The sequence below is a fragment of the Protobothrops mucrosquamatus genome, unplaced genomic scaffold (assembly GCF_001527695.2).
Source record: "Protobothrops mucrosquamatus isolate PMUCROS unplaced genomic scaffold, P.Mucros_1.0 scaffold305, whole genome shotgun sequence".
Lineage (NCBI taxonomy): Eukaryota > Metazoa > Chordata > Lepidosauria > Squamata > Viperidae > Protobothrops > Protobothrops mucrosquamatus.
In genome coordinates, this window is record NW_015386647.1 from 43,142 (window position 1) to 69,082 (window position 25,941).

Sequence of the window (25,941 nt, forward strand, 5' to 3'; positions counted from 1 at the left end):
TATATATATATATATATATATGAATGCATTTTTCTTTTAGAGCACCCTGTTGGCCCAAATATGGGAAAGAGAAGTCTTTTTACTTTTTATATATATATATATATTCAAAATTTGGATTGCTAACAAAGAATTAAGGGAGAACTGGAATAGCCTTTCTCCCATATTTGGGCCGACAGGGTGCACCAAACTCAAGATGACAATGTCCTTGTGGGCTTGTTATCACCGTATTACGTCCCCGTCCTGCTTAGGTATTCCCCCCGCTCCCGCAAGGTCTGCGGTCATCCTACCCAGCTTAATTGGGGGGGGGGGGAGAGAGGGAATAGAAGCGTTCTTTTCTTGCTTTATTTAAAACTATTCCCGTTCTCCACTACCGCCACTCCTCCCTCACTAGGTCTATTTTGCTGATGAGCCCTAAGGGGATAAATCTGACAGTTTTTAGCCCATGGAGTTTTCTCCTAGATCCAGAGTATCACTATTATGAGGAGAAACACCAGGAGTTACATTGCAGGGACATCAGTAACTGGTCGAGGAAATAACTAATATTTGGATTACTGCTAACCTTATAATTTTTCAAAATGGTTTCTTTTTATTTTTTTTAGATTTTTTTAGATTTTCACATAATTATAGGAATGCTAGAAATTGCTCCATTTAAAAAGTTACTTTAAAATTTAAAGTAACTTTTTATATGGTGCAATTCCTAGCAGTCCTATAATTATGTGAAAATTTAAAAAATCTAAAAAAATAAAAAAAGCCGTAGTTGTGGGATGAGAAGTTCTTTAACTCTTTGTTTTTCCTTTCTCCTTTAAATTTTATTGAGGCAAATGATAGCCTATTAACTTTTAGGCGAGTCATAAAAGCAAGGAAATGGAATAAGCTGGGAATCCACATCCTGGATTGTGTTTATGGTCACTGAGGACCAATAATTTTTATTTGATTTGCTATTATGTTGTTTTATTATTTTAATCTCTTTTCTGAAGGAATGGAATACAGGCCGCTAGCATCCTTTGGTTTTGAACAGCATTTTACCGCTATATATAAATAAACATCAGTGTAAATGTAAATGAAATAGACTGCTAAGGACTCAATGTATCATGTGTTCCAAATAGCATGCAAGTATATTAATTACAATTATAGGTATTTTCATCTTCCCAACGGTCAAGACCATCTCGAACCAGGAGTGAGACAAAATTAAAACTGCAGGAGAAATGGCTTTGAAGATACTTAATCATCCAGGCCATGATTGTCCCAGAGGTGCTTTTTCCAAAAGGCAACTGGACTTTCTTGGGTTTTTTCTTTGAAAACATTTCACATCTTTGAAAACATGCTTTCCTTTGAAAATATTTCAATGAGAAGTGAAACATTTTCAAAGAAAAAAACCAAGAAAGTCCAGTTTTCTTTTGAAAAAAAAAAAGCATCTTTGGGACTGCAGGAGAAATTACGAGTACAGATTTGACTAGGGAAAACATTGAAATATTCACTGTGACCATGGAAGAAATAGATATATAACTAGGAATTTTCTTCTGAAGTTCCTTGTTGAAAATTGAAGCATTATAGGACTGGCTAAAATCATAAAAGTGTGTTATCTTCTGACGATGTTAAACTTGCTATAGCTTGCAAGTTGTTTACAGAATAAAAAGTACTGGATGCCTTAGAAAGGAACAGGTAAATAATTGGAAGGTTTGTTGTGTCATGTTTCTATGGAATAATTATAGGAACTTTAAGAATAACCAGCTTCTGTGCCAAAGGAAAAGTCATGAGGACAGTCTGGCAATAGAGAGAAAAGTTGGATATTTATCAATCCTCTTCCTCTGCAGACCAGCAACTTAAGGGATCAGGAGGAGGGTGGGCTTGGCACTCTACTCCTCAGCACAGAGTGAGTCACTTATTCTATTTGAAACTAGTTCTGTCATTTAATAAGTATTTTTTCTAAAAGCAATCTAGCTGCTAGCTAGGTTATGAAATAGCAGATCAAGGTGCACAAAAATAGCGTCTTGGAAGGGTTGTTCCTTCAGTTTTATCAAGTTCTGTCTTGTATAATAAAACTAGTTGTGCTGTATTCTCTGGCTTCAGAATTGAATTAAAGCAGAGTGTTTCTGCCTTTCAACTTCCAAAGCTAGACGAAACCAGTTCTGCTTTTGGACTGGGTGATCAAGTAGAAAAGAAGACTTCCACAATGAGCTAGAGGGCTAAAAACAACATGGTGCTAAAGGTAGAAGTGAGCCGAGGTATGAACAAAAAGGCTAATGATGATACTGCAAAATATAACTAGGAAATTGTAAATTAATGCAAAGCGCTGCATAATGTTTCTGGCATAGTATTCCAGCTAGTTACAGGATGGTTGTAAGAGAAGAGAAAGGCATATCTCTAAAGGGCTAAATTTGGCCTTAGGAATCCTCTCCCAACTCTCAATGTTAATTTATTGAATGATTAACATCATTAAAAAGGCCTTGAGACCATCACCGAGGAAAATAAAGAGCCCATTATTGACAGGGTAAAAATAGCATATGATTGACGAGTGAGGAAATACTGAAGTCTTACAAGGGTTTGGGTATTGGACCTATTCCAGTAAAAACTGTATCTTACCGGCATGTATTTTCCCAAAGACATAATTATCAACTTTTGTTTGAAATTTCAGTAGAAAATAAATAATAGACAGTCACCACAGTATATATGTTATTGATCATATGCAAAACTGAAACAGTATCTTCAAAAATCTTTATGTAGAGAGGCTTTATTCAAAAAGAATAGAAAAAAAAGCAGACTTGGACCCTTTTCAAATGATGTATTCAGAGAAAAGAAATAACAAGATGTCTTTTAATCCTGAAACAAGCACAATGGCTTTTTGTTGCATTTTAAAAGCTTCTCTACTGATACACTTTAGTGCTCCCAAGTTTGCAATGGTAACTGAGTACATTTGACTTACATAGATATTTGAAAGGCTTCCCATAAAATTTCCAGTAAATAAATTCAGTTATCTAGTAATAAACTGACCACAATCATGAAAATAAGGCATTGCAAATTACTTTAAGACAAAAGTCTATATAGGTATCATTTTTCTGTTCCAAAACCATCTAACCAACCTGCCTATCAAATAGCTTACACTTTTTTTTAAAAAAAAGTTTCCATTCAGTGGATGGGGAATACTTAATATTGAATAAATTTTATTACATTCTTGCATTAGATCTTAAGGGTATTTAGTTTTATATAATGTAAGAAACCTACGAATTTAGACTAAAGTTTACCTAGTGTAATTTTCTGTTTCCACTATACTAGCCAGCCAGATGATCCCAAGACATCTTAAAAAGTGGGGCATAAAGATAGCAGCAACCCTCACTGCTACTGATTTTAAAATTTCCACTTAGTATTATAGACAGTCTACAGATAGGTCAAAGTATCCTTCATGACTTGTCACACTGTAATCTCGGTAGCCTTTTAATAACTGAAGTGTGTTTTAAGATTGAAAATACATTTTGTTTGTCCTATGTGGATAGATTTTCCTCCTCTTTCTGTTCTGTATACACTATGTTCATAGAGATTCACATATGCAAGTTTATTTTCATTGTATCATGCTGGAAAAATAACCCATCCAGACTTTAAAAGTTTGGAGGTCTGACTTTCAGAGTAGGGTTTTTCCAAACCATGTTTGTGGACTTAACATTTGGATGTTCAGCTTCCATCCAATTCTAGTAAATTCCTTTTCCCCTTCTTCCACCCCCATCCCCCATCCTCTCCCAGTTATTCGAAGCACAAAGTAATCTTGGGCTACAAATACGGTTTGGGCCAATCCTACATTCCTGTCATTTCAATTCACATAAAGTCAACTTTTAGGTTGATCAGTAGGGCTGTGACTGCCTTCTTATTTCATTTCAACATCTGCTCTTTTGAATCTTAAGTGCTTGAGTTCCTAGTCAATATTTTATTTCATTAGAAACCACTATGGACTTCAGAAGCCTTAAATAAGCTGAATGTTTACAGAGAGATTAGAATTGGAAGAGTAGAATATTAAATGAAAATCTGAACTGTCAAAAGCAAGTAAGCCAGCCTGGATTGAAACATACATGTTCCAATATAAATACTGCTGTTTTAAAAGAAACTAGGAAAAGCAAATCATGTTCAGAGTAAAATAGTTCCTTTAAGAAACAGATTTAAGAGAAATAACATCCTCTTAACTATATAGTTTTGTTGAGAATTCCAATCCAGAGCAGAAATGGTCTTTATTTCAACCTATTGCCTGAGAGAAGCAGCATTTCTAAGACCTAATTTCCTTTAAACCAACAAGATTACCTTTTTACTCCTATACATATTTTTATGTATGTAAAGAGTTGGCTCTGCAGAGACTATTCGAAGTCTTTTATACCCCAGTAAAAACAAGAACAAAAATGACTTCCTGTACCATACTGACATTTTGAAAGTGATAGGATCTTCTGGTCCCTCCAAAAATAAGATGACCACTTCACTGTATGGTCATGACTTAGCACTTAAACTTATATACCACTTCACAGTGTTTTACAGCCCTCTTTAAGCAGTTTACAGAGTCAGCCTATTGCCCCTAAAAATCTGGGTCCTCATTTTACTGACCTCGGAAGAATGGATGGCTGAGTCAACCTTGAGCAGGTGAGACTCGAACTGCTGGCAGTCAGCAGAATTAATCTGCAATACTGCATTCTAATCACTGCACCACCACAGCTCTAGAAAGTGTCATGCAGCAACATACATTCAAAGAGGAAGAAAAATTTAAGCCACTATTGGTTAATGCGTAGGCACTTTGGAACTGTCCACTTTTACTTCAAGTTGCAGTTTTGGGATTAAGACTTTATTGTCTCCATAAAAAGGCTTTGAAATGCAGAAAATATTCACTTTGGTTATAGCAGTGCATATAATTCCACTCAGGCTGCTTTATACATGATACATTCCTCTAGAAAATGCCCTCAAATGATAAAACAGGGATGAACAATTCTGCTTAACATTCAAGAAACTAGCAGTAAAGATCAATAAATAAGAATTCTGCACTTACGCTTGGAAAGAAGTCCACCAGTTGACTTCAATACAAGCTTAATTGCAACCAATTGACTTCTCCAAAACCAAATGTCCTGTATAAGTAATAATATGCTGGGCTTGCTTGTTTTAGAGAACGAGATAGTTAACCGAAAGGGTAAATGTCCTGTTTTTACTAAGAGTCTATAAGAAAACCTGATAATTTGCTATACTTCAAGTAATATCAGATGCTGTCATAAGAATTGCATCTTATACATTTTGTTTAAAGTGCTCCTTAGTGCTTGTGTCTCTTCTTATCTGGATAATTTCTCTAGAAATCTGAACCGAACCCAGTTGAGTAGACCATTGTAGCAGGAAGGAGGTGAGCATGAAAAAGAGGCACTTCTCTGCGTGATGTCCCTTCCCCTGGCTTTTGCATTTTTGCATAATACAATATTCCTTCAGCTCCTTTGCCTTCAGATGCTTGTTATATACATTATTTCAGGAGGACTGTTCTTCATAGGCACAAATTCAGTTGGCACCTCTGCGTATTTTCCTTTGGAGAGATCTTCAGAGAGTGGCTTATTAACCTCTTTCTGTTTGTTTTTGGCTTCCAACATGCAAAAGCTAAGACCCATGAACAGAGCAGCTGTTACCATGAAGAAGCTGGAAGCATAGAAGACATAACTAAAGTGTCCTGTAACATCCACAAGAAGACCTGAAACAGAAAAGATACATGATTAAGAAAAACATAAGCTATTTGGCGATCAAATGTAGAATCGGGATATCTGAATACTCAGCCACCAATGGATCAAAAGGTTTAGGAAGTCTGTTCTAGAGCTAGCACAACCCGTGAAGTCAGTAGGTTTCCTACATTTGGCAGAAGAGCATCAATACAGATAAGAAACTCAATTTAACTGTTGACCCAGAATCATTGTGATTCTAATTACCTTTGCTTTCTTCTACTTTCACATTCTTTTTGCCATTCCTAACCCTTGTACTATCAGTATTAACTGATAGTTGCCACCTAGATTTATTGCCACCTAGATTTATTCTGAGCTGTTCAATTATTCAATGTCCATTTAAAGAAACAGGAAATGTCTATTTAATCAATGTGACTTATTAACTCTCTGTGGTAAATATAATTCTTCAACAACTTTCCATAGCAATCCATCTCTCGCAACCTGTTATAAGATGAAAATTACAGCTGCTTCTTATCTGAAGGAGTTTCTAGATCCCTTCAGATGTTTATCTGTCCCTTGCGGGTAATTTAATACTTGCTTCCCATCATTTCCAGTATATTTTAATAAAAGCATACAGTATCACCATTTGCTAATTATACAGACAACTGCATTTTAAGAATGAAAAAATGGTTTGCAGCATATGGATTTACAATTCTACTTTCAGATTTTCAGATATTGAAATTGCCTGGATATCAGAAAAAGTGTTTCTCAGCGTCCACTAATAGCAGTAGCAATAGCAAAAGCACTTTGACTTATATACTGCTTCACAGTACTTTATAGCCCTCTCTAAGCAGTTTACAGAGTCAGCATATTGCCCCCAACAATCTGGGTCCTCATTTTACCAACCTCAGAAAGATGGAAGGCTGAGTGCACTATAAAGTATCAAAATCTTTTCTAGAGGGTTTGGATAGAGTCCTGATGTGTGTTGGTGGTAGTACAGGTAAGAAGAATTGATGAAAAGTGCCTGCCCCTTCTGTTAACAGACTTTCTAAAGAGAATAAAAACCCTTTGGATTCAGCTGATTATAATGGCTCGATTGATCTCTACCATTTTGTGAAATTTTGTACAAAAGTCCTTAAATTATATATTTATTCATTTCAGAATTGAATATGTTAGAAGATATTTAAACTAACTTAAGCTACCAAATGTGTTCAAGAGTTAATCTGTACAGGTAGAAAGGAAACTAATGTATTTCATTTGTTCTTTAATTTTTATCTCTTATTTAATTAATAAATATTTTTGTCTAAGCACTGTGATATATTTTGTAAGTATCAGCATGATCACCAAGGAGAAAAATTCACTGAATTCCTCAGGACTCGCTTGTAGGTAAAAATGCTTAAAATTTCACCAGTAGAAATTTTCAAAAACCTTTTTAGAAGATTTTTGGGTGAGCCAAAGAATACAATTGCAAGGGAGGGAGGGAGGGAGGGAAGGAAGGAAGGAAAGAAGGAAGGAAAAAGGAAGGAAGGAAGGAAATCAGTGTTGCAACTGATTCCACAGTAATCAGAATTTTATTTTTACATTCAGAATATGCTATGTTAATTTCAAGAATTAAAGCAATACTTTTTAACTTGTATACATATGATTCCATTGTTTTTGTTGAAACACTGGATATACACCAGAGTACTATGGCTAACTGAGACTCCCTGGAATATGTAAGGATAAATCATCTTGTTGAAATTCACACGATGCCTATACAGACATACTGTATGTATCAAGTTTGACTTGATATAAGGTGATATATTAATTACTTATGCCTATATTTTAGCTAAAATATATCCTAATTTTTCAAGAAAGCAAGCAACTGAGACAAGAGAAGCAGCAAGGAGGTGATTTAACTTTTTTTCTATCTCCATGTCCATGCTGGTCTGAAGCTTGTTTTCCTCAGATCTATGCCCAAACCTGGATCACTATGAGATTTGGATTATTTAGCAACAACTGAAAGATGAATAAGAAATTTAGCTATGGTAAGGACTATGAAAAACAAGAAGATAGATATCAGAGCTAAAAGCAAAAGAAATAAAAACTAGATCTTATATCAAAGACAGTTGTTAAGCTAATTACTGGGCTGCTACTCCTACATAATCCTTTTTTATGCTGACTGCTGTAATCTTAAATCTCTAAAACCTTAATACTTGCTATTTAAAGCTGTAGTAATCATTCTGCAGAGAATTGTAACACCAGTGCTAAAGGGAGCATGGAACTAAGCAATATGGTGGCCTTCATTTCACTGGTTGTGTTCAAGTGGAGGCTAGATAGCCATCTGATTGATGGCTAAGTGCTACCATACAATGAATTCTGATTACATGCAATATCTGTGCCAACAATACCTCCTGGCCCAATTGCTGTATACTTCTTACCTGCAAGAGGAGGTCCAATAAGAATGGTGATACTTTCCAAGATGGTGAAAAGACCCAAGGCACTAGAGAACCTGTCCATTTCCACTACATCCATTAACACTTGGAAGAGAAGTGCACCGATGACACTCATGGAGACACTATAGACCGAGCAGTAGACGACAAGAATACTATACTCAGCTGACGCAGCACAGATGAGGTTGCTCAGGCCATTGAGCATCACAGCTGAGCTAAAGAGGTAGATCCTCCTGCCAGTGAAGACACTAAGACCTGAGAGAAGGCCTGCAATTGGGCGCATAAATATGTTGATGAATCCAATAATGGAAATTAGGAGGGCTGCTTTCTGTTCCTCCACTCCATTCAAGATGGCATAGGGTACCAAATAAACAAGAGGCAGAACAAAACCCATCACCATCCAGGTAACTCCAATGGTATAGATTTGGTAGCCTTTGTTCTTGCAGAAGACATCAAAAGCTAGGTACTTCTTCAGGGTCTGGGAACACACAGTAAATCTTGACTGACATTGTTCTTTATGATGCGAAGTGTTTCCATTGGGCATTCCTCCAGTTGACTGTTCTGAACAAGATTTCAGTGAAAGGGCAGACAGCTTACTTGGGACTGGCCTCATCACAGCCCCACACACACAGCAGTTCAGCAACACTCCCCCAAAGATTAGAAATGTGTTTCTCCAGCCCATCTCATCAAGCAGGTTTTGGGAAATTAGTGGCCACACTGTCATGCCAATGGAGATTCCAGTAGAGGCCAAGGCATTGGCTAATGCTCGCCGTTGTATAAAATAGTAACCAAGTACAGTGACACCTGCTTGGAAGCTAAAAGATGATCCCAGGCCTTTAAATTAAAAAAGAAAGAAAAATGATAAGAGTCTGCAGTGATAACATTTGTTTTATTCATTTCTCTGTATGTACGGTATGTTTATAATATCAGAATTCACCTACCACGTTGCTTAAAGTATATTAAATGAATTATTTTGGGGTACCACTTAGAACAAAGGCGGGATATAAACAATATTCTTAATCTACATTACTTAATATTAATTCCAATAAGAATGTATCTGATAGATCTCAGAGGTTTCTGAAAGAATCTTACCCCTCCTCCTATTAAAAGCACTACTCCTTTGAAGACATTTGAAGTAGCAATCATGGATAATGTAATCACCACATTGCAGATAACTGAGATGAGATTTTTAAATGTTACTCAGCATCTAAATCAGCATCACAATCCACACACACAGTAGAGGATCTATCACCATTTGCAACTTGGATTCATGTTATGTAGTTCTATAAACTCTGAAAAGGAACCAAACAGGAAGTCATACAAACCATCCTGTTGTACTTTTACTATACTCACCAGTGATGAATCCGGCTGTTAGGTAAAGCTCGCTAAGTGAGTTAGAGAAAGCGCTGGCAACCATGCCCACTCCACTGAGCAGGCCTCCTACCATGACTGTTATCCTGCAGCCAAATCGATCCACCAAAATGCTACAAAGAGGACCTGAGAAGGGAACAATAAACACCAATTTCAGATTCAAATTCAAAAGTATAGTGATCAGCATAGTCAAACAGTTGCATTTGTTAGATTTATATCCTATGGGAATCTCATTTCAGTTTATCTCTACAACAGCTACAACCTGGGAGGTAGGTTGGGCTGGGAAAATATGACTAGTCAAGTGAGTTTCCATAATGGACAAGCACAAACCTGGGTCTTCCCTATCCTCGTTCAACGCCTCCACATTATGTTCTGGGCTCCGCCCTGCAGATTTGTTGTTTCTGCTGCTGCTGCTAACATAGTCAAAGCTATGCTACATAAAGATAGAATTTTGAAGAAAGATAAAATAATCTTGTGTTTGAAAAAAACCCCATAAGTGTCCTATATAGAGTATTGGCATGTCTATTCTCAATCTATGTTCAGCGTATATGAATGCTAAGAGTATTTTGGAATCTGAACTTGAAAATGTATGGACAGAAGTATGATATGGATGCCAGTTTCAGATGAAAGTTCAGCAGATGAATTGGATGATCCCCATGTTTTTTTTTAAAAAGCAAGATTTTATCTGAGAGCATGAAAGGGGATCTGAATATAATATCAATTTAAGTATCTTGTGCCAAACAAGGAACAAGTTCAGTATAACTGACATAAAACACTTGAGATGAAGCAGGAAAGTAATTTGAAGAGAGGCATTTTGTTTAAGAAGAATGTAAAATTAAGAGGAATGCGCCCCTGAGATGGAAGAAAGAAGCTGTGAGCAGTAATTTGTTGTAGAGAAATTTTTCCTATTAATATTTACTACTGGGTTTTTTTTCCCTTCTGTTTAATTGTGTCCAAATCTTAGAAACTGCCTGGTCGAGGCCCTACAGTTTTCTTGGCAAGGTTTTTGCCATTGCTTCTTTCCTAGGACTGAGAGAGAATGACTAGCCCAGGAGTAGGCAACTTTGGCTCTTTTATGACTCGTGGACTTCAACTCCCAGAATTCCTGAGCCAGCATGGTGTCTCTCTGAAAAAGAGCTACCATTCCACCTGGAGATCGTAAGGGCATGACAGCTAAGGCCACCTGACATTTTAGTAGCTGCTAGTGCGAAAGGGTGTGATAGTAGAGTTTGATTTGTTTTCCCTAAGCAGCCTTCTTGGATTCTTTTTGTTCCACTAGACCAGCGGTTCTCAACCTATGGGTCGCGACCCCATTTGGGGTCGATCGACCATTTCACAGGGGTCGCCAAGCAAGGCTATCCGCCATTTTTTCCCCCTTTTCCGGCGGGTGCCTTACCTCCCTTGGGCTGGGCCAGCTGGTGGTCGGCCTGCTCCGTCTCTGCCGCTTGCCAGCTACGCCTCGGCCGGCGCAGGGGGCGGAACCATGCATGCGCGGCGCTCCTGGGCAGGGAACGTCCTCGACTTACGACCTGTTGGGTAGCCCTCGACTTACGACCGGTTTAGTCCTCGACTTACGACTGGTTTAGTCCTCGACTTACGACCAGTTTAGTCCTCGACTTACGACCGGTTGGGGGTCGCGGCATTAAAAAGGTTGAGAACCACTGCACTAGACAAGGCCGCACTTGAATTACTAGTTTGTGGAAAGGATAGAATTTTGCGCCTCTGAAATTTCAGACTTGCTCTCTGCTATAAATCTGCATTTTCTTTTTTTTTATATAAACAATTTTTATTATTTTTCCATTTTACATCAACAGAAGCTTAAGAGCCAGCGTGGAGATATGGTGGTCAATTACAAAAGAAACAATAACATTATAAATATACAATTCACACAATGTTTCTTAAAATTTCCCTCTCTATCTATGTAGAATATTATAATCAATTAGATTCAAATAAATTCATTCATTGATATATCTAAATATAAATCTGCATTTTCTCAGGCACATTCTCAGGGCAACCAATTTTACTTCAGAAATCATAACTGCCTCGGGTGTGGGGGTCAAGATGGCAGCCATAATCATGAAAGACACCCTGCTCTGCTCTGAGCTTTGAAATTTAGATGAGAGGCCCCAGACCTCAGAAAGTTCAGATCTTTTTGTTTTCCCTTTGGATCAGATTGGAGACAGCAACAAATGCCCTATACCTGGAAAGTTCTTGGAATGGGCAAGAATTGTTTCCCTCCACGAATATCTGCTTCTTAAAGACATGTGAGCTCTCTTAAACAAATGTTGGCAACTTTTAATATGAGCAAATGAAATCTCAGATCTCTTCCTCATTTACAGTATACAGGTAGACTTGCCTTGAAGAAAGCTGGGCCAGATTATATTTTTCATGAGGTGGAGCTAGATGTGGTCATACAGTGTAGAGGTTTCTGTCGTTCCCTGTGTCCTTTCTCTCCTGTCAATCTCATATATTTGTCAACTCAGCTGTAGGCCTTACTTGGGCAAATAAAGTTCACCCCGCTTCTTCTTGTGTGTCCTTGAGAATAACATGATGGCAAATTTCCTAACTACTCATATTACTTAATCAGTAGTGTGGTTGTTTAATTCAGGCCAAAGGGACACCTTGCGCCTTTCCCCTATTTTTAGGTTGTTTACAGAGTGAACATCATAAAGCCTAACATCAATACCTGGGAAGATACTGGAAAAAATAATCAAAAACCAGATCTGTGAGCATCTAGAAACAATAAAGTTATAACTAGTAGCCAGCACGGGTTTGTTAAAAACACATCATGCCAAACCAATCTTATTTCCTTCTTTGACAAAGTGATTAAATTAGTAAACCAGCCAAATGCTGTGGACATAGTATTCTTAGACTTCAGCAAGGCATTCGACAAAGTAGACCACAACCTACTGCTTGGTAAACTAGAAAAATGTGAGATTGACCACCAGGGGGATTTGTAACTGGCTGATAAACCGGACTTCCGGTTTAGTGATCAGTTTAGGGTTTTCTATAGCTAAAATCCCACCACCTTTTCCAAAACCTTTCCAGAAAACAAACACTAAAATTTGGATGAAAGTTGTGCAAAACTGAGATACTGTCCTTTCAGGCGGTCCTTTTGGAAAGAGTCCTTTCTGACTCGTTTGAGGCAGGCAGTACTAACCCCACTCTGAAAGAGGCAATGTTCCAAGTTCCCTTTTCATATTTAGAGACATTTAAAATGTAGAAATATTAAATGTTTCTCTAATATGACTATGACATGAGAATAACAAGGAAGTATTCCTATTCTGATGCAGATAATGACAACATTCATGTAAGTTGTTCAGCATTCACTATGCTTGTTGTTTACCTAACCTTGTTATGGTACAAAAGTTAACTAATGCTTTGTTCTGGTTAGGCTGCCAATCCTAGATTAATGTGGTCAATAAACTTTTTTAAAGCAGTATTACATTTCAGTCAATCTTATAGGTTCATAACTGTCTAAATGCCCAGTGTTGTGTTTGCAGGTTAGAGACATTAAGAGGCAACGCATGGTGTAACAAACAAGCTTCTTTTATTGTTCTCTTCTTACAACCAGCAACAGCAAAAAGGCACGCAGGCCTTTTATAGTGTCCAAAACCCAGACAGTGTCAGCCAATAGAAATCCGGCTGTTTTCGCGCCTTGCACATGCGCGCAAGGCTGGCGACAGCCAGTCTGGTCCCGGGCAACTTTTGGTCTGCCCGGGACCATTTGCAACATTTCTGAGCCTGCTGAATGCTTCAGCAGGCTCAGGACACAACACCCAGAATATAAGATTTTTTTTCCTGATACATCTTTCTATTTTTTACTATTAAATATTAAAGATCATGAAGCTATTTAGAGAAATCTAAGAATCATGTTTTTGCCTTCACAATTTAACATTATCCAGTTGCATGATTAATCAGGGTAGAGTTTAAATATCTCTTCCTCCTTCTCAATAATTTACATAATCAAGTCATTCATGTGGGCTCTGGAAGCACATGCAGAAAACAAGCTGTACTGATTGTGAGTTAAGGATCAACCAAAGTCAAGGCTGATCCACTGTGATTCAAACCTAGAAAGACTGGAACTTTAAGGTTGATTATTAATATTCAGATCCTATTCTTCATTAAACTGCTGCTGCTTTATATTTTTTGTTCACCGCATAGTCAACCAGATATTCAGACTGTATTTGACATTTTAATCCACCTATCAACTCCTTCCCAAGAACCTGGTATAGGCAGCTGTTGATGTTTTACGGTGTTAGAGGTATCGTTGCAAGATGTAATCTGTTCCAATTAAAACTGCCTTTTGCAACTGACTGATGGTGAATTTGTCAATGCTGATAGTGTTCAAGTGATACTCCAGTTTTGAGATTGCACCCAAGGCACTATTAATATTGGTTCTATCTTTGCTTTCTGTTGTTCTATTTCTATTTGTAGGGTCTTTGTATTTTATTATCTTCTCCAGTTCCTTCTCTTCTGTTCTGTTGTCTCCGGGTACTGCCACATCCACTATCCAGACTTTTTTTGTCTTTCTTATTGACAATTGTTAAGTCTGATGTGTTATGTGGCAAGTGCCTGTCTGTTTGAATTCTGAAGTCCCAGAGCACTTTAGGTTCTTCATTTTCTATGATTTTCTCTATTTTATAGTCCCACCAGTTCTTGCTTGCAGGCAAATGGTATTTCTTCCACATCTTCCAATGCACCATTCTTATTACTTTGTCATGCTGTTGTTTGTAGTAGTCTGTGTGATCATCTTACAGCAGCTAACCAGGTGGTCCATTGTTTCTTCACCTTCTTTGTAGAGGCGGCACTTGCTTGCTATCTGTTGCCAACTTCTCAATTCTGGTTTTGTATGCATTTGTTCTTAAGGCTTAGTCTTGTGTAGCCAGAATTAGCTCCTTTATCTCTTTCTTCAATATTCCTGCTCTTAGCCTTTGCTAGGTCTTGTTATTATCTGCTTTACCTGTTTTATTTTACATTTTTAAAATAATATTTATTATGGCTGGTCACGCAGGCAGCCAGATATTAAGACTGGATCTGGTATTTCTGTCCACCTATTGAGTCCCTCCCAAGGACTAGGATAGGGAGATGTTCAATGATGTTAAAGATACCATCACAAGATATATGTAAGCTGTTCCAAATAAAGCTGCCTTTTCCAATTGACTCATAGTGATTTTGTCAATGCTGATGGTATTTGATGGTGTTCCAGATGTTTTAGAGTTACACCCAAGATGCTATTACTATAGATGCTATCTTTGCTTTCTTTTGCCAAAGTCATTTTACTTCTACTTTTAGGTCTTTATACTTTGTGATTTTTCAGTTCTTTCTCTTGTATTCTGCTGTCTCCAAGTATTGCAAAGTCCACTATCCAGACATTTTTATCTTTCTTATCAACAATTGTTACTATTATTATTTAGATGTATTTGCTGCCAGATTTCCAGCAATTCTGGGTAGTTTCTACTTGAAAAAAGTCTATCTTCCTTAACTATCTAGTAGTCCATCTTACTAAACTGCAAAAAAGAATCTGGTCAGCTATAAAGCTTCCAGAAATTCATGATAAAAGAAGGGTGAAATTTGGGATATTGGTGGACTTCAAGATAAAGCATCAAATTTTAGTTTTGGGATGACAGGCATAGGCCTACTCCCCAAAACCCTTTAACCTGTCAAAATAAACAGTGGGAACATGAAAGCCAGGAGAGAGAAAGATCTGGAGAAGAAGTTTAAGATGGAAGATCTGGGGACTGCTGCCACACCTGTACCTATAGATAAGATGGAGTTGGAGGAGGAATCATAGGATTACATTGGCCCAAAAGAAGTTTTGTGTAGTGGAGATTTCATACAGATTTTATCATTTATAGGTAGTCCTTAACTTACGACAACTGAGCCCAAAATTTCTGTTGCTCAGTGAGATAGTTGTTAAGTGAGTTTTGCTCCATTTTACAACCTTTCTTGCCACAGTTGTTAGGTGAGTCACTTCAGTTGTTAAGTTAGTAATACAGATATTAAGTGAATCTGTCTTCCCCACTGACTTTGCTTGTCAGAGGGTTGCAAAAGGGGATCACATGACCCTGGGACACTGCAACTATCATAAATATGAGTCAGTTGCCAAGTGTCTGAATTTTGATCATGTGACCATGAGGATGCTGCAACAGTCATAAGTGTGAAAAATGGTCATAAGTCACTTTTTTTCTGTGAGGTTATAACTTTGAACAGTCACTAAATGAACTGTTGCTAAGTCGAGAACTACCTGTACACCCCATTCAGTAAGTTAAGCAGCCATAAATATTAATGTTTGATATCTGAATATTATTTGTAGATCAAGAGTATATAAGTAAAGGGGCAAATTCATCAAGAACACTGCATGGTGCCTTCTGGTAACGAGCAATGAATATACCTGCCAATAGAAACAGCTCATATTATACTATTAGAAGTCCCAGCTATTATTTAATGATTATATAATACATGCATTACATAAAAGCAAGCAAAGCCTATTATGAAATATAGGTTAATTGGCAAAAGAAATCATTACCAAATGAAATATTTCACTAAATTTCCCAACTCAGTAGAGAACATAATCCTTTCCTTGCCAGCACAACAATACCAGAGATTAATGATCTGACGCAATATTATCACAGGCCCACTTATAAAAGAGATAATAACCAGGTGTTCCTGGTACCCAAGGGACTAGGAAGCTAATGAAATCTTGCAGGTGTGCAAAATACACTGTTAAACTATTCAGGACCCAACCAGCTTTTAAGACATTTATAAGCCTAGGAATAAAGCCTTATAAGCATAACTCCTAGATAGAATATTCATAAGCACTACAAATTTTATATTTATTTTTAAATGTTTTTTTGATATTATAATAATTTCTTTGATTGCTGTGAGCCACCCACAGTCATTGAGAGTTGGATGGCATACAAGTAATAATCCTGCGATGATACCTTTAACATCATCAAACAAGAACATCTGCCTATCACAGGTCCTTGGGAAGAACTCAATAGGTACCGTAGATAAAAATGTCAAATCCAGTCTAAATGTCTGGGTGACTGTGCGACCAGCCATAAAAACATCTGGCTGATTGTGCAACCAACCCTAATAATAATTACAATAATAACAAGCTACAAGCAAGAACTACATTTGAACATCTATATTTGAGCAAGTCTACTGCTTTTCTGAGGGGCGCAAATATGCATCTCACTGGGTTCCAACCCACCAGTGGGCAGGGAATCCATTTTGATGCAGTTAAAATTCTGTTCTTGCCTTTCTCTATCCTGTCTTCTCACTAATTTTACAACACTGCTTGCCTGAGACAACTGTCATTTTTTCCAGTTGTACATTCTCAATGAACATGCAACCCCTCGGTCTTTTAAAAGTTAACTTTTTCTTATCCATTTTTTTCTTTTATTTTTAATAATTTTTCAGTGCTTGCAATACAAAGCTAGATCTGTAGAACAATGATGTCAAAGGACTACTTGTAGCCTGCTCAGTGATCCTGTGGAGAGGGAGATTAATATTTTCCAACCTATGAGTTAAGTTTTACATCAAACCACTTTGAGGTAGTGTAGGGCTTTTCCATCGACTTCTCTTAATGTTTTTTCCTCAGCAATCTTGGAGAATGAATTTCATAATTTAGAAGATGGGATTTGCTTTTGTGTCTCCGGGGATGCTGTATTATCATGTATTGTATTGCTCATTCTGTTAAGGTATTTGTATCACTCATAGAACTCTGTTCTTGATTGACAAACCAGACATATCTTACTGTCAGATAAATATTACTCTTAGGGCTCAACCACATGTCCTGCTTGCCACAGCAAAAGGACATCACACTAACTATTCACAGAGGACTTTCCTTGTAACTTTGCCTCCATCTCATTGCTAGCCAACTGCTGAGGAAGTCTGGATTCATTTCAGGTGTTCGGAAATGCAAGAAGTGTTTTCCCCATTATCCTGACACAAAAGCCCCCAAGAGGACAATCTAAGATGCTTAGAAAAGCCCTGGAATAATGTAAATTTGGTTCTGTTCAACTGGCCCGATAGAGCATAGCATTGTTTTGAATGTACATTAAAGGCAGGATGTGGGAACCACACAGTCTAAATCAATATGTTCTTTTCTCATCTCTAACATGTGAGGAGAATTCAGCAAAATGATTATGTTGATGAGCCCTCAATGTGGCCCAATTTTATGATGCGGCTGGTTGAGTCCACCAACTGATTCTTTAAGAACTGGTTTAGTGATTCAATCTCTTTTATCTAGATCTTGCCAATGGAGTTGTGCCAATGTTTTTTTTCCCCTTGGTTTGTTTCTTATTTTGAATTGGTCAATAACTGTAACAAAGATTTGTCTGATATAAAAAAATCTCAGATGATTTTATTTGGCTTAATACTTTCCCCTTTAACTCAAGGTCATGTGAAGGGTGGTGTCCATTGGCTGAAATTCTAGTACTCCTCTCACAGGCTCAGAGCACAGAGTGGCCTTGAAAAGAAAGCCAATACATATATTTTGTTTGAAACAATTTTAAGTATGTATGTGAGAAAGAGATATGACTGAGAAAGAGTGTATGTGTGTGTGTAGTCACTGCTTTCTTTTTAGGGCTGGATCGAGTGAGTGACCCAAAGTCACCTAGCTGGCTTTGCATCTAAGGTGGGAACTAGAGTTCACAGTGTAGTTTCTGATGCCTTCATCTCTACATGAAACTGTTTCTCAATGATATGATAAAATATGCACATATTAACTCAGTATGGATTCTTCATTCACAGTTTTCTCGATTTACCTTACTTGAAAAAGCAGCAATTAAAAAAATAAGCAATTAAAATTAATCAGCTTTCTGGCCTAACATTACTTGAAAAAGCAGCAATTAAAATAGCAATTAAAATTAATTTTAATTAAAATTAAGCAATTAAAAAGAGCCAGTATGGGCTAGTGGTTATGGCACCAGGAATCTGCAAGTTCTAGGCCCATCCTAGACATGAAGACTGGCTGGATGACTTTGAGCCAGTCACTTTCTCAGTCCAATCCACCTCACAGGGTAGTTGCTAGGAATATAGGAGGAGGAAAGAATATTAGGTATGTTCACATCTTGAGATTTATAAAAATAATAAAGGCAGGGTAGACATAGATGATAAAGATAGAGACAAAGAGACGGATGGATAAATAGATAGATGATAGATAGACAGACAGACAGATAATTGATAAACAGATAGACAGAACTCAGAAAAAACCCACAATCTATCTAGGAAATCCTTTCCATTGTTCATGCTATTACAGATGTCAGGTAGAAACAAAGTGGTTTTGGAGGAAAAAGAAGATACTGTTGGAGAATAGGGAGGAAGATTTATTTCTGTGTCTAGAAATAGAACCACATGTCAAAGCTTGAAGAGAAAAACATTCCAATTTTGGTAGCTCTCTTTGGTAGAACATTATTTGCTAGTTAGCAATTGATCTTCTTGTGCTCTTTTCATGAGACCACGATGACATTTAAGAAGAAAGCTTATGAATAAAAACAAAATACTCACCACCTGCATGGAGGACAGCTGTCATGATGGAGGGAAACCATGATGTCTCACTATTGGTAGCGTGGAAATCATGCTGCAGATCCTTGAAGAAGACTCCAATGCATGAAGGAAAACCCAGTGTTAGACTTTGAACCAGCACTGTGGCTATTAAGACCATCCAAGCCCATCCTCCATCCTGGTCTTTGAAGATTCTAGGGGATGCCTCTCCTTCTTGAAGCATCTTTGTAAAGTGCCTAATTGGAAGATAGCAGAAAAATGAAGAGATGAACCATAGCTGGATCAGTGCTAAGGCGACAGCAGTGGAGCTACTGCCCTACAATCCATGCAGAAAGTAGTTCATTTCAGTTTTAATAGAGAGCTTTGCAGTCACAATCTCTTGGAATCACACCAACCTATTTGGCAGGCTTTTATTTTGTATGTTTTGCTTTATGTCACAAGATTGTGAATGACTGTAGGTAATGGGTTGGGCACATCTCCAGTGGCAAATGACCACTACTTAGTACTGGGTTCTCACTGCTTTTACCTTTCACCTGTTTTTGGCCCATGGAGTTTCCTCATTGTCTCAACTGAGTATCAAGTATGTTTTGTGTCAGGAGAAGGCAAAGTTTGTAAATCTCAATTATTTGTTTTTCACAACCAGACTTGCAACGCATGCTCTTGCACAAGTGCTGCTGCTCCTGGGTGTAATTTTAGGTGTTTGAACAGCAGGCTTTAAATTTCACATCCCTTCTATTATGCCATTTCGTTGTCTCGACTGAGAATCATAAATGTTTTGAGTCAGGAAAAGGCAAAGTTTGTAAATTTCAATTATTTGTTTTTCACAACCAGACTTGCATTGAATGCTCTTGCACAAGTTTCTGCTGCTCCTGGGTGTAACTTCAGGTATTTGGATAGCAGGATTTAAATTTCAAATCCCTTCCATTATGCCATTATAGATTTTAAGGATTTAAGGATATATTCACATATGTATGTACCCCCCTCCATAAAAAATCTGTAATGATTGAAAAGTGTTATTGATATCTTCTATTGCCTGTCTGTTAAAAAGTATAAGGGAATCCCCCTTCCCAATGCTTTTTGGTGTTACTTGTGAAGATATCTAAAGAGAGACTTAAGATTTCATAAAGCGCACATATAATTTGTCAGGCTACACGAGTTCATAAGACCAAGGCACCATCTGTTTTATTTTATGTGTAATAGAGACAAAGAAATAATCTGACTGAATAAATAAGATATATTTATTCTGCAGAGAGAAATATGTAGGGCAGTCATTTTAGCCAGCCACCAATAGCCAAGAAAAGCAAATATACATATTGTCAGGAACAGGATTGTACTGCTGCTCTTGAAAAACTCACCAGGAAATAATTCACAGTTTCAAGGACAGTGTCAGTTTCCCTTCCTCCTCTTTTCTTTCTCAAGCAAGATAAATTAGCCTCTACAGCTCTTTTATACTTTAGACATGTCTTTATTTTGTTATTTATTTAATTAAGGTGTCATGGTTTCGAAAGAAGAAGCTCTTCAAAGAACTTTGAGGCATTGTTTACCTTAAAGAATCTTTAATTTGCAACATAGCTTCGGCATGTACATAGAGAAGCCAAAATCTGGAATTCTCCTCCCCCAACACACAGTATCTAAGCATAACTTACTCCTTCATTTAACAGTCATTAATCACATTCTCCAATTAGTTTGAAGTGTGAACTTTCTAACCTGCCAGCATTTATCTCATCTTATTACAACTAGCCTTGAAGAATACTCTAGTGAAATATTGTTATGGCTAACTAGTCCCCAAGCACATTCTTCCCCCCTCCCTTCCAGCACCATCTAATTTTTACTCTAAAAGTAATACACAGGTTAAATAGAAAATGTCTGCATCTTCATATATTGTCAAGCAAGAACATCCGATGTTAGCAGCATTGACATCAGGGCTTTTTTAAATCCTACTTTTCAGGGTAGGAATCAACAGGTTTTAAAACAGTCCCTGCCCACAAACATTTGGGGGGGGCGGAAAATGGGGAAGGAAGAGGGAGGGAGGGAGGGAGAGAGAGAGAGGGAGAGAGAGAGAGAGAGAGAGAACTAGTAAACTTGAATATTCTTTCTTAGAATTAAATAACTATTCTTGCATAATTAAGAATGTAAAGCCAGATGAAGGCTAGCTCGGAATTAAATATGCTCCCATTCGCAAGTCTCTTTGCTTCAAATGCCATTGCCACACCAATTGAGGTGGGAATTTACAATCTTAGCCCTCTTCTGTTAGGCAACTAGGGCTAATGGGGGACATGCTGGCAGCAGTCTGTTTTCAAACCCATGAATCCTATCAAAAGTAGTAGTAGTACATGTGTCTCTTTTGATTGACCTTCTGGCTCTGGAAGAGAATTCCATTAATTAAGACTGTGCTGATCTTTTTATCTTTCCTTTATACTTTGGTATAAAATCCCATGCCAAATTTGCTATGTTCCTTATTGTTGCATAATCTTTGTTCAGATTAATGCTGAACGAAGAATATGTAACTGCAGGATCCAAGTTTCAACATGAAGACCAAAAGCAACTCTTTTGAACCTTTACATGTCCAGCAAACCACTTTCCACTCCAAATTCATTGAATAAACTGATTGGAGAACATGTGTTGTGGGCTCTGCATGAAAGATTAGTGCAACTGGTTTATTAGGTAACCTTTATAACCACAATCTAGAACAGTGTTTCTCAACCTTGACAATCTCAACCTTGACAATTTTAAGGTATGTGGACTTCAACTCCCAGAATTCCACAGCCAGCATATAGAAAGAATGGAGGAATCATAACAGATACAGGACAATCTCATTATTACAAGAATAAATCATAATGGCAATGGGGCAATCCATTTCAGTAGTATAGTCATACTTAATATATTGATCCTAAATCATTATTTTTGAATCATCCTAGATTCATACAAGAATACACATGCATAATTAGTGATCTACAACTTTACAATATATTAGCAGGAAGATTAATATATGACGTTTTTGATTTACCGGTAGGTAGTTTATTTGGGTTCTATTTAGAAACTGCTTTGTACTTGAGGTGGAAAAAATGAAACTTTGATTTTGGGTTTTGCTGATTAGATAGGTTTGTTGCTACAGAAATGGTCAATATATATCACTATGTAAAAGCAAAAATTTGAGATTGTATATTATTACCTTATTCTACTATGCAAAAGGAGTCAGAAATCAATTGCTTTTTTTCTTCTCTCCTTTACCCTACATTTTGTCCACTTCCGCTTTGCCTTCCTTATTTTCCAATTATTTTTATTTTTCTTTATATTTCTGTATGTGATATTTTGATAAACTAATACAAAATATAACAGAAAATACTCTGTTTTATTAATGGGAAATAAAAACTATTCCCTTTCATCAGACTTGGATTATAATCTGGTGCTTGCTCACAGATAACCTTCAATATAAACCACTAGCAGAAGCAGTGACTAACTGGTGTAAGGATCCAGACTCTATAACCAAGCACAAGATACTGCCCTCTACTCTCCCAGTACTACTATGAACTTTACACTGTCATTCACAAGATCAGTTTAGATATCTGGACATCTTCTATATATGACAATAAGATTGTTCAATATTTAACATAAGACAAAGGATACCATCTTTAGACAATGATTGAAACCCTCAGTCTGTAAATGCACAGTCTCCAAACATCTTTTTTTGTAGAATCCAGAATTCAGATTGGACTGGACCCCCTAAAATCCCACAAAGTATACCAAATCTTTATACAGATTTATTTTAGGAGCCAAGCAGAGTTGGCTTTGATTAGTATTTCTGTTTTCTAGTCTAGGAAGTTTTAAAAAAGGCAGGAAAAAATACAAAAGGCAACCCATTACAGAAAATTGCCTGGATGCAATCACCAAGAATAGAGTTCATCTCCCTAACCCCTCACCCCGATCCCAAAATGATTCTTATACATAGATGTGGGATAATTATCACATTGCCTAGCCACCTATGACTACTCAATATACATATATGAAATCAGTGGTGGGATTCAAATATGTGAACAACCAGTTCTCTGTGTGGATGCTGCTTCCGGAAGTCCATTCTGGGCAACAAAAAATTAGCTACCGGTTCTGCCGAACTGGTACGAACTGGCTGAATCCCATCACTGTATGAAGTGCACCCCAGGCCACAAAAAGATTGCTTGTTTTGCTCAGCATTTTTTGGCTAAGCAGAATCAATGACTAAACAGACATTAATCTGACATCAGGAAGGGCATTATTAAGGAATCAGTTGAGGAACACTTCCTTTTCTATGCCATGACATACTGTGACTGACCTTAAAGAGTCCATTCTTGACCAAACCTCAAAGGAGAGTTGAGCAATAAGCCACCAAATTAACTGGAGAACATTACTTGTGATTCCGGCACCTTGAAAAGGGGATAAAGGTTTCTTACCACCCTTACATACATTCGTTAGCTCACTACTGCCAGCAAGTTTTTACTATCAGCTGCAAGCGTTTTTTATGAATGGCCCTGTAAATAACACTTCCTGCATTTTTTTATCACTTCTTACTCAACCCACCTGCAGCTACACGCCCCCATATTTCATGCCCAGGCTAACATTTCAGGCCAATAATGTAAGGAATAAAGTAATAAAATATAAAAAAAGGAACTGTGATCATAGAGCTTCAGAATGCGGTTGTCAAGACTAAAGCAGGGGTGGGTGGCCCTTCAGTTAGGCCCAGCCAAACAGCTGCTCCAACTGTTAATCCAGTACAAATGGAACTGGGGCCCTCCACTCCCACCTGCAGCCCCCCTCCCAATTATTACCTTAGCAACTGATTCATTGGGCCCAGAGGGGCGCGTCATGCTGAAGGCACTGTATGAGGTGTCTGTGGCATTTGCCTGCACAGACTGCTGCTATGGCCACTATACCTTAATTAGTGCTCTGAGGACCTCCTTTACATAAGATCTCTTGGGTTATCTCAGGAAGCTGCCTTACTTTCTTCTGCAGCAACTCTTTAAAAAGGCTACTGCCCTCTGCACATTTTTTTCTTCTTGCTTTACAGTTGGATTTTTTTTTACCCTGAGTAATTTTATATAACTCAAGTGAAGTTTTCTAGTATAGTATAGTGGAGGAACTATCAGGGGCTTCTAAAGAGTTCCTGGGTTAATACAAAAAATTGCCCTTAAAGAGCTATGAGTAGAATTGTAACTGACTTTCCCTACTATTTAGAAATAGTATGCATTTTTTGAATATGCATTTCATTATATCCTAGCCATGTCCAACCCTTATCCAACTATTTAAAGGAGTATCCTTTTGATATACTGTAGTCATTAATTTATTTCTAGCCTATCACAGCCTGTGCCCTTTGCCATAGGTGCAACATTTATCACCTTATTTAAACAACAAACACATTTTTTTAAATAGTGCTAACACCCGGTCTGGCTTTTTTTATTATGTTGTCATTAGTATAAAAATCACAACTTAAATGAATTCTTTTTTACAAGTACTGACCTTTATAATACTGATGTTTAAAGTATTGGTCATGTTTATTACCTCTCTTACTGTAGTTAAAACAAAATGAGAAAGGGTTTTTTCACCTTTGTAAAGGGTGTTATAGATATATACAAGTATAATGCTATAACACACTCATTTAACTGATGTTTAATTGTTCCTTTAATATTTAAGAAAATGTACTGTTTTAATACCACAAAAATTCCTGACAACCAAGATAAAAAAGTGATGATACCTACAAAGGGAAATAGGCAGAGAACAATGACAAATTTCTCTGACATTTAAAAAGCTTCTTTTTGTGGGGTTATATTACTCTTTCCTTTAAAAAGAAACTCTAGATGTTCCCACAGTAAAAAAAAAAAAAAAGTGGCAAAAACAGGCTGGAAAAACAAATGAGAATTTTCAATGAATTTCTTGATTGCATAAAATTGTGCAATAATTTGTCAATGATTTCACAAGTTTTCATTTGGAAGCACCTAGTGTCTGCTCTACGTCATAATCTTATAAGGCTGGGGGGGAGGGGGTTTCAACTTTTTCAGGCTGTAGAACGGTTAAGGAAAAATTTCCTGTAACTAAAAGAATTCTCCTGATCCAGAAGCAAAGTTTTAGCCGGAGAACGCAGACTGCATTCAAATGAATGTTTCTCCCCCTGCTCTTGCAACTTTTCACGGAGCCCTACAAAGTTCTCCTGGGGACTGGTACATTTGATGAGTTAATCACTTCATGGGTGAATGGAGTATCAAGTGCACAGATCTCTCAACAACTCCCCTCCCCATGACAGCATTTCACAACTCAGCTGCCTCTCCAAAGAGCAGAAACAGCACTAGTTTCCTGTCGTTACAGAGATCTGTGTCGCCTTCGACTTTCCTAGAATAAAATGGCAATCATCATTCCTGTTTAGTCTGGATCTTTGTACATTAGTTTTCAGAGCCCACCACGGGGCCATGATGGAAATAGGCCTCTGTTTTTAGCCCCAAGGTAGGAGCCCTTCTCTCCGGGAAAACACGGTTCGGGGGCTGAGGTTGATTCAGTCACAATCTAACTGTATCTTGGGAATTCCCATCGCCGTCTTAAGCGACGGTCTTGGACAATCGGCCAACTTGCAGAGACTGATTAGGGTTCAGGCCGGGTTCCAGGAAACATAGCGGGAGAAGCTGTTTTCTCGTGTGAAAACTGAAAGCTCAAGTTCCGCTGCCTGCCCTTTGAGAAGAAAGAAAAGCCTGCTGTCCCAGACACGTGTTGCTGGATTCCCCCCACCCCACCCCTCTCCCGCTGATTACACGCTGCCGGCTCCACTGGTGGAGAAGCGAAAAAGGAAGGAAAAGACTCGGAGTGGGATGGATCTTAGTTTTAAGATCCCGCGGCCCCCCTCAAAAAAATCTCGCCGAAGTGACTCCGGCTCGGGAACTTAGTCTATCTGCTGCCTCTTACCTGCTCAGCCCGGGCAAGGGGAGAAGCGCGGGGCTGACGGCTCCCTC

At 37.7% G+C, this 25,941-nt stretch overlaps 1 protein-coding gene across 1 annotated transcript; it reads right to left on the bottom strand.

The window, feature by feature from the left end:
• Nucleotides 1–4,681: 4,681 nt before the first annotated feature.
• On the bottom strand, nt 4,682–25,941 carry SLC16A5 (solute carrier family 16 member 5). The gene is made up of 5 exons (XM_015815046.1): nt 25,895–25,941; nt 18,977–19,209; nt 9,443–9,586; nt 8,078–8,923; nt 4,682–5,692 (listed from the first exon to the last, which is right to left on the bottom strand). Exons 2-5 carry the CDS (start codon nt 19,194–19,196, stop codon nt 5,451–5,453), a joined length of 1,452 nt encoding a protein of 483 aa, XP_015670532.1. The 5' UTR covers nt 19,197–19,209; nt 25,895–25,941; the 3' UTR covers nt 4,682–5,450.

Excerpts from the sequence above, each read along its gene's own strand:
- SLC16A5 (XM_015815046.1), bottom strand. The coding sequence starts at position 19,196 with ATGCTTCAAGAAGGAGAGGCATCCCCTAGAATCTTCAAAGACCAGGAT. Across the intron at positions 9,587-18,976 it reads AGCTGTCCTCCATGCAGGTG|GTCCTCTTTGTAGCATTTTG; the intron begins GTGAGTATTTTG and ends TTCCCTTCTCAG. Across the intron at positions 5,693-8,077 it reads TATTGGACCTCCTCTTGCAG|GTCTTCTTGTGGATGTTACA; the intron begins GTAAGAAGTATA and ends TTTCTGTTTCAG.